Source organism: Mauremys mutica, chromosome 6 (genome assembly GCF_020497125.1).
Source record: "Mauremys mutica isolate MM-2020 ecotype Southern chromosome 6, ASM2049712v1, whole genome shotgun sequence".
Classification (NCBI taxonomy): domain Eukaryota; kingdom Metazoa; phylum Chordata; order Testudines; family Geoemydidae; genus Mauremys; species Mauremys mutica.
Window position 1 is genome coordinate 65,985,690 of NC_059077.1, and position 13,118 is coordinate 65,998,807.

At 39.3% G+C, this 13,118-nt stretch overlaps 1 protein-coding gene across 2 annotated transcripts in view; it reads left to right on the forward strand.

Moving 5' to 3' along the window:
* MAN2A1 (mannosidase alpha class 2A member 1) overlaps positions 1-13,118 on the forward strand; it is a 213,293-nt gene that overhangs the window by 113,595 nt on the left and 86,580 nt on the right. For both annotated transcript variants that reach the window (XM_045020807.1, XM_045020808.1), the window contains exons 11-12: positions 715-829; positions 4,696-4,763. In XM_045020807.1, the coding sequence (XP_044876742.1) occupies positions 715-829; positions 4,696-4,763 (183 nt within the window). The remainder of the gene's footprint in view (positions 1-714; positions 830-4,695; positions 4,764-13,118) is intronic.

The following is a 13,118-nucleotide window of genomic DNA, read 5'->3' on the forward strand; positions in this document are numbered from 1 at the left end:
TAAAGACCTTAAGTATCATCTTCTGTGAAGCCGAGTCCTGGAAAAGTAATTCGGTCCCATGCAAATTTGAAACAGCTTTCAGTGCAGTTGTATGCATAGACTATCCAAAGTAAAATGAACTGATTATATAAAGTAATGAAGGGGGGCTTAAAATGGACACACCTACATACCAGGCAAGTAGTACCTAAGAAAGTTGGACATATTTTGGACATCTTTTAAGAATTCCCAGTAATATGCTACATAAATTAAAATTGCTTTGATGGAGATGGAGAAGTTGACCTAGAGGCACGCTCTGTAGTACAATAATGGCTGTAGCAGCATTATTTCAGCTAAATATGAAAGCGCTAGCCACAGGAGCCCAGGGTAGGGATGATTAGGTCCATTTGTCTTCTTCCATATGCTTCTGATAGTGTGGCAAGGAAGGTGATGATTTTTTGGGTGCCCAAATTGAGACGGTAAAGTGAGGGTTTAATTTTCAGGAGACAAGTGCTTAGTACTTCCTCCAAATTAGGGTCTTTCAAGGTATCTCAAGTTGGGCACCCAAAATAACTAGTCATTTTTGGAAATTTAGGTCAGAATAAAAAATTAGACTCCGCTAAAGCAATACTTTTAATAGTTAATGCTATTTCTGTATCCTTTTTCCAAGGGTCTTATAATGGCTTTTTATAAACATATCATCTCAAAACTAGTAACAATTGAAAATTCAATCAACAGGCTTTTCCACTCATTAATGAATTTGAAGAGAGTGATCATTGACTCTGCTCATATTCTTATCCTAAAAGACAAAGATACCTACAGCTACAACCCATCAGCTCCGTTCCTTAAGATGGTGAGTTCTCCTACTTACCTTTTTTGTATTTTTTAAAAGTTATATGAATAATCTTTTAAGACTGATTATGAATGGTGTGGAGAAGTTCGACTTCTACTTTGAAAATTAACTATGTAAAGATGATCCCTTCTTACTTAACTGATTTGGTCTCTGTATGTAGTTCGAATTACAGGGGATGTTGACAGCAAAAATAGATTTTACTACTTTTTGCAGTTAGCCCTGCAGAACCTACATAGCTGAAAGTGAGCATACTGGACTCTATTTCATGTTATGCATTATCAACATAATTTTTTTATCTATTATCCAATTATCTATACCTGCTGCTTGTGAAAATTGATGATAGTGAGGTTGCGCAAGTGTAACTGTGGGCCTAACTTGACTTGTAGGTCATAATTACTTATGATATTGAAGGAGGAAGAAAGAGCCCATCTTGAATCTGAGCCCAGGTTGAATTTCCAGAATTGGAATATAGAACAGACATACTTTTATTTGTGAACTGAGAGAATTTGATATGGGAATCCACTGAGGAAAAAATGAGCTCAAAATTCCTGCAGGTCACTTTTGAAGAGTCACTTTTCAGAAGAGAAACATTCTAAAGGAATAGTGTCCATCTTTTAACAAACTGTATTATTCCATACCAAAAATCCTTTGTTATTGTTAGAAATATTTTAAAATTGCCTGGTTAAACACTGTAAAGACAGAAAATTACATAGCTAAGGTTATACACATCTTAACTCGGTGCCTTTGCACATAAGTGTTACAGTGCATTCTCTAGTTACATGGTCATATGACACTTAAATAATTTAATATAATACATGAAAATGTTTCTACAATCAGCAATGTGCATAAGTAACATCTTGAAATGTTTTTTCATTCATATATACTTACACAGTTTTGTTTTTACATATCTTCTATTACTTGAACTTTTTAAGGTACATGTTAATTTGGTCGGTATCTGTGTTGTCACAGATCCAATCAAGAGCACCCTCATGGGCAGGGCCGGTGCAACCAGTTAGGTGACCTAGGCGGTTGCTTAGGGCGCTAGGATTTGGGGGGTGCCATTTTCTTCGGCAGCGACCACAGCGGCCGGATCTTCGGCCGTCCCGGTTGCCGCCGGCATTTAGGCAGAGGGAGCTGGGGCAGGGGAGCGCAGGGAGGGCCGCCTGCAGCAAGTAAGGAGTGGGGCAGCACGCAGGGGAACTCCCTGCCCCAGCTCACCCCTGCCCCGCCTCCTCCCCGAGCACGCCGTGGCTGCTTCACTTCTCCCGTCTCCCAGGCTTGCGGCGCCTAAGCTGATTGGCGCTGCAAGCCTGGGAGGCGGGAGAAGTGAAGCAGCGTGCTCGGGGAGGAGGTGGGGCAGGGGTGAGTTGGGGCGGGGGGGTGCCTCAGGGCGGAGGGTGGGGAGCTGCCACAAGGGGGGCACCTCAGGGCGAAGGAGGGGAGGGTGCAAGGTGGAAGTTTCGCCTAGGGCGCGAAACATCTTTGCACCAGCCCTGCTCATGGGCACTCATTACTCTGCTGTGAGAAGAATCCTGCTTCTAGATCCCTGAGGGCATGTCCACAGTGCAATAAAACACAGCTGGCCCTTGTCAACTGCCTTGGGCTCAGAGGGCTTGTGCTGCAGGGCTTTAAAATTTCAGTGTAAACATCTGGGCTTGGGCTGGAGCTAGGAAACCTCTCCCCTGATAAGCCAGCTCTCCTGGTTGTGAGCCAGTCTTTTCTCAAGAGCGATTACATTTCAATGGTTGTGCACATAACTCTTTTTTACTAGACCTTTGCCATCCACCTGTGTAATTCCAGTCCAGGATGGGGGCAAACAGACCATAGAAAAGGCAAAAAGTACTGCACATTTGAAATTAAGTTTGCAGCTTGGTAAAGATGCATACAGGGAGTTTATAATCTCACCCAGCATTCACAAATTGTGCGCACAGATTTCCCCAAATCATTACATGTGTATTAAGCTTTTTTACTGGCTGGAAAGAAAATGTAATCTGGGAGTGCATTCAGGGATTTAAACAGTTAACTGTTACATTTACTTCAGGTAATTGCTTCCTCCCCTGAAATATATTTCAGGGCAGTTGTGCTGTGGTCATGCCTCATGCTGAGTTTTCAGTATTACTCTTACTCTATAGTTGTGTAGTATAGGAGTATGGTTATTACCATAGCATGTAAGAGTCCTAGTCATGGACCAGAACCCCATTGTGCTAGGCACTCTACAAACATAGCACAGAAAGATGGTCCTTCCCCTTTACAATCTTATCAGACAAGGGACAACTGATGGATACAGAGACACAAGGAGTACAAGGAAACAGTGAGACTGTATTGGTCAGCATGGTAGGCCATAGTCTCTCCACACCAATGGCATAACCATTGTCAAGTTTTTTTTGTAGACATCGGGGAAATCGAGAGTTTTAAGGAGTGATTTGAAGGAGAATAATAAGGTAGCTGTGTGAATGTTTATGGGGAGCTTCTCTGAAGCATGAGGAGCAGCATGGCAAAAGGTACAAGGGTGCTTGTTTGAAAATGTAACCAGTGTGCGTTATGGAGGTGGAGTCAACATTTTGATAATAAATGAGAAATGATAGGTAGGTGGGGATATGCCATGAAGAGCTTTCAAAATGAAGACACATTGTTGACGTTTGGTGTGATAGAGAAGGAGGAGCCAGTGGAGGGATGCAAAGAAAGAGGTTGTCACAGATCCTAGCTGAGCATCTCTTCCAGGCAATTTTTACTCAGACCTTTAGGAACATAACTTTGGGTAGAAACCAAACATGGAAAATTTCAGCCATAGAGATGAACTTTGAGAATATTCTGAGTAATTGAAATTAGAGAGTTCTTATGAAAGCCATTTTACTATTTTTAAGTATAATGGCTGCTACTCCCAGTATAAATAACCTATAGGTGTGAACTTATCAAGTCAGTGTTAGAAGACGTGTTTTGTTTTATTTATTTTATTATATTCATTCACATTTTTAAGACGAAATGGAGTGCTATAGGCCACAACCCTTAATGATTTACTAGCAGTAACACACGTTACTGCTTATGTAGTAGTACAAAAACTTACCTTCTTTAGGCTGTGACTACTAGAGGGTGACATGATCATAAGGGGGAGCTATATAAAGACTCCTTGTGCAAGGACAGGCAAACAGTCTTAGCATTTTATAGAGAGATTCTGGAGTTTAGGCAATAAATCTGTTTTTGAAAGTGCTTACTACATAAACTTACACTGTTATTGACATATACTCTCTCAAACCTTAATTTAGCTGGAGGCCCCCACAATCCATCCTTCCCCCTTCTTTTGTGTGTGTGTGTAAACTTGGGTGGTGGAACAGGGAGAGACTAGTTTGTTGAATTCTAACAAAGAGTAAACCTATGGCTTCTGCAACTAAACTGTAGGGCTATAGTGCTTGAAAGGGTAAACCTCCAGCAATAGAAAGTTAATTTCAGTGTACTGAAACTGTTTGTAAACCACACCAGCTTTATTAGTGATTAGAATGTCTAATACACAGTTGTAAAAACCTGTATAGGTGTCAGTGAGTGTAAAGGTTGGGAATAACAATAAATGACTTAATGGGAACAATGATTTCAAATGAATAAGTATACATTTTTCCTTTCTATCAAAATCTATTTAGACAGGTTAGTCATCTTGCCTTAAGTATGGGGTTGGAGATGATTATCTGGTGAGGTGGGGACTAGTGTCTTCCTGCATATTGTGATAAATTAGATTTCTAGTTTCATTGGAACTCACTATTGGTATGATGTGGATAGTGCATCTTTATGTCTTGGTTCTTCCAAAACTGAAATGTATGATTTTTAGTTTGATCTATATACATTGAAATGTAAATTTAAAGTTTTCTCCCCTGTAGGATGATGATCAATCCTCACAAGATTCTCTGCCACGCAAGACAGTTATAAAGCTGAGTATACAGCCAAGGTAAATAATGCATTAATATGGAATATTTGAAGGTTTCCATATAGCAATGTCTCTTCTGCTAATCACTTAATTTCTTTAGTGTTTTTAACTTTATTTTGTTCTAAAATAATAAGTTTTGGTAACATTTTAATTGATGTTGAATTTTCCAAAATTAAAAATATTTCCCGTTTTTAATTGCACAATGGAAGTTTCCCACTTTATTCATGCTAAAAATTAGCATAAATGGAATGCTAAGATTACAAAACAAGGCACTCAAGTTGAAAAATTACAAAATTTAAATATTTCTCTCATAATAGTATTTCAGCTACAGCTAGTCTAGTAATTATACAATATAACATGCATTTATAGCACAACAGTACCTGAGTTTCCATCTAAAAAGGAAAATAAGACTAGAAAATAATATGTATGTGCAAAGTGGCTAAGTTAACATTGTGGGAGAAACACAATAGCTAAATGCCTGATTTTGTACCCTTAAAATTTCAACTGCAAAGCAGGAATGTTTTCTTTTTTTCCCTATATCTTTCTAACATATTAATATTGTTTTTTTAATCTACATTGTTGTTGTTCATTTATTATTATACTTGATCAGGATTGGAGCCCCATTGTGATGGGTGCTGTACAGACACATGTTGAGGCCCATCCATGCTGCAAGTGGGTTACACTCTAGTTTAATCTGAAACAGCAAATGGTGGTAACAGCCAAATAAAGGGAATATGGAAGGAGAATGAAAGTAACAGTAATAGAAACATATGGATAAGAGCAGTTGTGTGCCCGAGTTGAGTAATTCTAGGGTTTTGTTAGGTTTTTTTAACACAAGATTTAAGACATAAATAAACAAGAAATAAAGGGCAAAACCAAACCTTTTGTTTTTGCAGCACAGTTGAAATAGTGTCCACGTTAAATTTTTCATTTTAGAACAGGTAGGGGAACCTTCTTGACATGTACTGTTTGTAAGATATGTCAGCTTCCCCAGCAAAACTTATGAGTTATTTAAATGACAGCTACAGCTAAACCTTGTTAATCAATGATTTGGTTAATCAAAATCTTTGAAAGATTGACTGAAGTCCACTTCCTATGGAGCTGCAGAAGACCCTGGTCCTCCATAGCTTGATACATTCTTAGTTTTGAGCTGACATATGTAGCCTGTCTCATCGAGGAGCACTTGCCAGTTTATGCCAATTTTGTTATGCAAGTTTTATTCAGTGCAGAAATATGACAGTATTGTTAAACCCAAGCCTTTCCTTGTGTTGGTGTCCTTTGTTGAAACAGTGCGGCTTTATTGATGCTAAATTTTCCTCCAGCTTTCTTCCAAGACTAAATCATATCTGGACTACTCTGGATACCTGATTTATCCTTCCAACTGATTCAACAAAATATTATTAAGATGGACCCCAGAGTAGACAGTTGTTGCATCACATTCTGTCTTCTTTAGAAGGCAGTAATACTTCCTGGGATGACCTATAGAGATTCCATTGTCTTGTACAGTGGTTTTCAACCTGTGGTCAGCAGACCCTGGGTGTCCACAGACTGTCTAAGAGGTCTGCAAAAAAGGTGACTATGAAAATAAAGTTTCAGATGGCAGAAAAGGCATTCCGTTTTTCTGGTCAATCAAAAGTATGTGAATACCCCCGCCTACCGATCAAAACCCAGAAGTGTTGTCGTTACCATAGAAGCCCACAGTTTAGTGCCCTTTCTCATGCTGTGTCAAATCTGTGCTGAGGACATGCAACATTTATAGTTGAATTCTGTTTAGTCAGTTTTCAGACTAAGACTTCTGTGGTAGGGGTCTGTGGACCATAGGTTGAATTTCCAAAGGGAAATTTGAATTTCCATTCAAAATTGAAAAAAGGTTGAAAACCACTTGTCTAGTAGCTACTTGTAAAAAGGACTATGAATATTTTTAGGTAATTTATCATTTCAGTTCACTCACTGTGCAAGATCCTTTGAATGGCTTAGATCTCACTATCTTCATATCAAAATATAAAAGCCCATTACCTGGTCTATCTTTATCAAAACAGTAAAACAAACAAAAACCACCACCCCTTCCTGCCCCAAAAATAAAAAAATCCCCAAAGAATAAGCACATGTGAAAAAACCTAGGCTGATTGAGGCTGGAGAGTAAGGAGAAATCCTTTAATGTATTTTCTGTTAGATTTTTGTAAGGTGCTTATTTACCACAGTGATGCACACAGTATATAGCTAGGTTTTTATATTGATTTGATCAGTCTTTTTCCTTTCAACATGTCCCACAAACTAGTTCCACAGTGAGAGGATCATAGGAGTTAGAGATGGGGAAAAAAATCAGGCGGTCAGATAGCCCCCTTCCATGCCAATGTAGGATGGCTTGAGGAGTATTTTTTTTTCCGGGTTATTTTCTAATGTGCCAACTGATGGAGTTTCCATCACTTTTTTTAGGAGACTACTCAAAAGCCTATTAGATTTCACTAAGGGCTTGTCTATACAAACACTTAGCTCATGGCAGGTTGGAGTGTAAATGTGCTCTGCACGAGCCTGCTGCGCACTAAGTTTCTGTGTGGACCCTTCTTCTGGTCAATAAAACTTCCCTGGTGCATTTTAATCCACTCCCATTTCAAAGTGGAATAGATTAAAGTGCACTCTGTAACTTATAATGAGCAGTGGCAGGGTCCACACAGACACGTAGTGTGCAGTAGGCTAATGCAGGGTAGATTTGAACCCCAGTTTAGAATCGTAGAATATTAGGGTTGGAAGAGACCTCAAGAGGTCATCTAGTTCAATCTCCTGCTCAAAGCAGGATCAACACCAACTAAATCATCCCAGCCAAGGCTTTGTCAAGTCAGGCCTTAAAAACCTCTAAGGATATAGATTCCACCACCTCCCTAGGTAACCCATTCCAGTGCTTCACCACCCTCCTAGTGAAATAGTGTTTCCTAATAGCCAACCTAGACCTCCCCCGCTGCAACTTGAGACCATTGCTTTTTGTTCTGTCATCTGCCACCACCGAGAACAGCCTAGCTCCATCCTCTTTTGAACCCCCTCAGGTAGTTGAAGGCTGCTATCAAATCCCCCCTCACTCTTCTCTTCTCCAGACTAAATAACCCCAGTACCCTCAGCCCCTCCTTGTAAGTCATGTGCCCCAGACTCCTACAACATAGCTGTATGTTGTTAATGTTAGTTTTTCATTGGCCATTCAGAAATGTGCTAGATGCCATAGAGACACAAGATATGCCCCCTGCTCCAAAGAGCATGCAGTCTAAATTACTCATGAGGCAATGAAGAAGCAAAACAATAGAGGTGTAGAAATGAAGGAGAAGAGTATAAAGAGGAGTGTTGCCATCCTGCTGTTTGACAAGCTAAACCTCTGGTGGCCTTTTTTGTTTCCATATCAGTTTCAAAGTCATGTATAATAGGATGTCCTCTATCACAAGACTTGGTATCAGAGGTTTACTAAAATTCAGTTGTGTTACATCTCTTGACTGTTACCAGATGCCTTATAATTTATCAATAATGTTTTAATTATAAATATGTGCTGTTTAGTCATGGTCTGTTATCCTGTAGATATTTAGTAAATTTTTTTCTGTTCATGTGTGTTCCAATATTTTAGCAAGGATAGAAGTCATTGTTCTTTTCCCTAATTGAAAACTGGCAATATATTTGGTTTTCTCCGGTCTTCCAATGCCTCTGTGTGGACCATGATTATTTTAAAAATATTCAGTATTTAGTGTAATTTTTTTAAACCTTAGGATTCATCCATACGAGCTAATAAATTTATATGTTCAAAATTTCAAAGCATTCTTGAATCTGCTTGTAATGAATGATTGATACTGATTCTTCATTCCTTACCAACTTACTATTTTTCTTATTTAATACAGATATAAAAGTGTCAACTAGAAGTCTAGTCATTTTCTAAAATGAGCTAAATGTAATTTCGGGTACTAAAACTGATTTTTAAAAATGTGTTTTCTCATCCTTATCGCCTGTAAAAGATGCACACAAGCAACAAGGAAAACTAACCAAGAGAGCCAGGGAAGCTGACTATACACAAAACTGGCATATTGAAAAATATAATTTTTTTCTAATCATTGTCATAGTTACAGATAATACCTAAGATTATAATTCATCTAGAATTCTTTAAAAATAATTCAAAATTTGTCATTTGAATCATTAGTTAGTTCTCTCCCATTTTTCAATGAACCTGCCTTTTTGTACTTTCCTTCCATAGCTATTTCTGTATATCAGTAATTTGTGAAAGGTCATTTTTCTTATTCTGTGATGCCACAGTGGTTGGAATGACACACCCAGATTTCAGTAGAATGGGGCCGGTAGCAGGCTGTTGGCACTGAAAGGCTTGTGACTGATTGCACAGATTCTATGGAGTCCAAGAGGATGCCTTTGTAGTTATGTTGTCCCCCGTTCCTAAGAAGCCATTTACATGGGGCTTGGAAAGCTAAGACCCACAGGAGTTCAAGGGGATGGGGCGGGATTGTGGCATCCAGTTTTCTGAAAGAACATATAAAGAGTACAGTCTCCTAGGAAGGGGGCTGCTGCTGCACAGAGAAAACTACTCTCCATTCCCCGAAGAAATACTTCAAATGTATGTACTTTTTGCTTCCTTTTTTTGTGGTGTGAACTCATTTTTTTTAGAAAGCAGATACAGGAGCTGAGGGCCTTTGAAGATACTTTGCTTTCTACTGGCACTCTAAAATAGTCAGACCTAATTTCCAGAATAGATTTATTTTTCTTCTATACAAAAATGGTTTCCTGTTTAAGGAAAGTTGTATGAAAGTGTAGTCTAGTATATAACTCAGCTCTGGACTCCCTTTTCCAGAGTCAAGGTCTAAACTTGAGGTCACACTGTAAAGCCTTTCTGTTTTCTCAGGATTTCTTTTATAGAACAGTGTCAAATATCAGGAGGTAGCCATGTTAGTCTGTAGCCACAAAAACAACAAGGAATCCGGTGGCACCTTAAAGACTAACAGATTTATTTGGGCATAAACTTTCATGGGTAAAAAAACACTTCTTCAGATGCATGGAGTGAAAATTACAGATGCAGGCATTATATAATGACACATGAAGAGAAGGGAGTTACCTCACAAGTGGAGAGCCAGTGTTGACAGGGCCAATTCGATCAGGGGGATGTAGTCCACTCCCAATAATAGATGAGGAGGTGTCAATTCCAGGAGAGGCAAAGCTGCTTTTGTAATGAGCCAGCCACTCCCAGTCCCTATTCAAGTCCAAATTAATGGTGTTAAATTTGCAACTGAATTTTAGTTCCGCTGTTTCTCTTTGAAGTCTGTTTTTGAAGTTTTTTTGTTCAAGTATAGCTACTTTTAAATCTGTTATAGAACGTCCAGGAAGATTGAAGTGTTCTCCTACTGGCTTTTGTATGTTACCATTCCTGATGTTCGATTTGTGTCCATTTATTCTTTTACATAGGGACTGTCTGGTTTGGCCAATGTATATGGCAGAGGGGCATTGCTGACACATGTCATATATAACATTAGTGGACGTGCAGGTGAATGAGCCCCTGATGGTGTGGCTGATGCGGTTGAGTCCTATGATGGTGTTGCTACAGTAGATATGGGGACAGTGTAGGCAACGAGGTTTGCTACAGGGATTGGTTCCTGCGTTAGTGTTTCTGTGGTGTGGTGTGTAGTTGCTGGTAAATATTTGCTTCTGGTTGGGGGCCTGTCTGTAACCGTGGACTGGCCTGCCTCCCAAGGTCTGAGAGAGTGAGGGATCGTTTTCCAGGATAGGTTGTAGGTCATTGTTGATGTGCTGGAGAAGTTTTAGCTGGGGGCTGTACATGATGGCCAGTGGTGTTCTGTTATTTTCCTTGTTGGGCCTGTCCTGTAGTAGGTAATTTCTGAGTACCCGTCTCGCTCTGTCAATCTGTTTCCTCACTTCCCCAGGTGGGTATTGTAGTTTTAAGAATGCTTGATTAAGATCTTGTAGGTGTTTGTCTCTGTCTGAAGGATTGGAGCAAATTTGGTTGTACCTTAGGGCTTGGCTGTAGACAATAGATCATGTGATGTGTCCTGGATGGAAGCTGGAGGCATGTAGGTAAGTATAGCAGTCAGTAGGTTTCCAGTAAAGGGTGGTGTTTACGTGACCATCACTTATTTGCACTATACTGTCCAGGAAGTTGATCTCTGGTGTGGACTGGTCCAGGCTGAAGTTGATAGTGGGGTGGAAATTGTTGAAATCCAGGTGGAATTATTCAAGGGCCTCCTTTCTGTGGGTCCATATGATGAAGATGTCATCAATGTAGTGCAAGTAGAGGAGAGGCGCTAGGGGACGAGAGCTGAGGAAGTGTTCTAAGTCAGCCATAAAAATGAAAACACCATCCTGGCCATCGTGGATGTAGAAGCTCTTTACACCAATATTCCACATGAGAATGGACTACAAGATGTCAAGAACAGTATCCCTGATTAGGCCACGGCACACATGGCGGCTGAGCTTTGTGACTTTGTCCTCATCCACAACCATTTCAGATTTGGGGACAACTTATACCTTCAAGTCAGTGGCACTGCTATGGGTACCCGCATGGCCCCACAGTATGCCAACATTTTTATGGCTGACTTAGAACAACGCTTCCTCAGCTCTCATCCCTTACCATTCTACCAAAATGAAAGAACACATTATTCTCAGGTTGGAGGTGAGATATCTTTGTTTAGAATCAATCTGCAGTAAACCCTTACAGCAACTGTATACACGGATTTTTTTTATTTTTTTTTTGGTAACCACAATACTTGGGGCTAAGACCTGAATTCATTGGCTCACTAGCTCCTTTGGTGAGATTTATTAGTGCTGAAAGCTGCCTTGATACAAAAGCCCTTGGTATAAAAGATGAACATTAGTTCTGTGATCATAGTTTGATAAAATCCTAGATTTTCATACACTGATGGTGCCAGGCAGGGTGGATAAAAATCAAGGATTAAGAAAAAATATAAGATTTTAAAAATTTAAATTAGGTATATTTTTATTTTTAAAAATAAACCTATTTAAACTTGAATTTGAAATTATAATAACCTATGGTAAGGCCTAAATTTATTTAAATTATTTTAATAGATTATAGTAAACACCTGACATTGTATAATTATTGACATGGCTTGTGTGCAAAGATTTTATTTTACTTCCTTTGAAAGAGATGAGGAACATTTCTCAAAGGAACTGCTTTTCAGTAAGCAGCAGAGGGTGTGCACTCTTCAGCAGAACATCCATTTAAAACGAACACCTAACAATATTTATCTGTAGCTAACATCTTGGCTTCCTCTCCAGATCAGCCAAAAGGTAGATACCCGAGGAGAGAACAAATACTATTTTCTCAACAATAATACTAACAGTAAATAATGATCTAAATGAAAAACTAAAATTATAAAATGTAATTTTTGTAAATAGTGTTACATTACCTAAAAGTCTGCTGACAGTGAACAATGGCAAGAGATCTACTATGTAGACAGGAGAGAAAGGAAATAAAGTATTTGGGACCACATGCCATGTAAACGTGGTTAGGAACATCTTGTTCTTCTTTAAGATGAGGGTCCCTATGGGTGCTCCACTCTAGGTGCGCATGTGCCCTATGTGCCTCTGATTGGAGATTTTAGGTAGCAGTGCCTGTTCAGCCCACGCATGCACCCCATGGAGCCTTTTGCTCTGTACTGTGGCTATAAAGAGCTATGTGGGCAAACCGCCCTACCTTTCCTCTCAACCGCCTTGTCCTGAGATGGAGCCTCAGCAGTGTCTGAGTTGAGTTTACCTCAACTGTATTTTTCTCTTATCTAACTAGCTAGTTTAGTGTTAGTACTTTAGTGTTGGCTTTGTATTAGTTAGTTGTAGCAATTCTATAACATAATACAAAATTAAAATATTTAATTTTTTTAATTCATATATACATATATTTTGTTATAGTTTTAGTGTAAGGACTGTTGTCCTTTCCCCTTTATTTTCTTCTCCTAGGAGAACTAAAATACTGGGAGGGCATGCCCAGTCATCCAAATTTTAAACACTGCCTTTCATGCTGTGAGGCGATCCCAGTCATAAGGAAGACTTTAGCTCTCGGGGTTTCGGAGGGAAGTCCAAAATACAGTTGGTTACCTTCCTTTTGACAGATTGAAGCTATTTGCTGAAAAAACTGATGTCTCTGCATAACTTAAGACTCTAGGACCATCTTTTTTTCGCTCAGAATTTACACCCCTGCACATTTAAAAAAAACAAAACAAAACAAAAAAAAACTTTAGTGAGTCCCAGATAGCACAGAGATCTCTTCCCACTCAGCTTCCTTTCTCCCAGAGACATTATGAATTCTCAGCATAAGAGACAACGGTTCCAGAAGAGAAGACCGTCTACCTCTGGGGCCTCAAGCTCACAACCTAC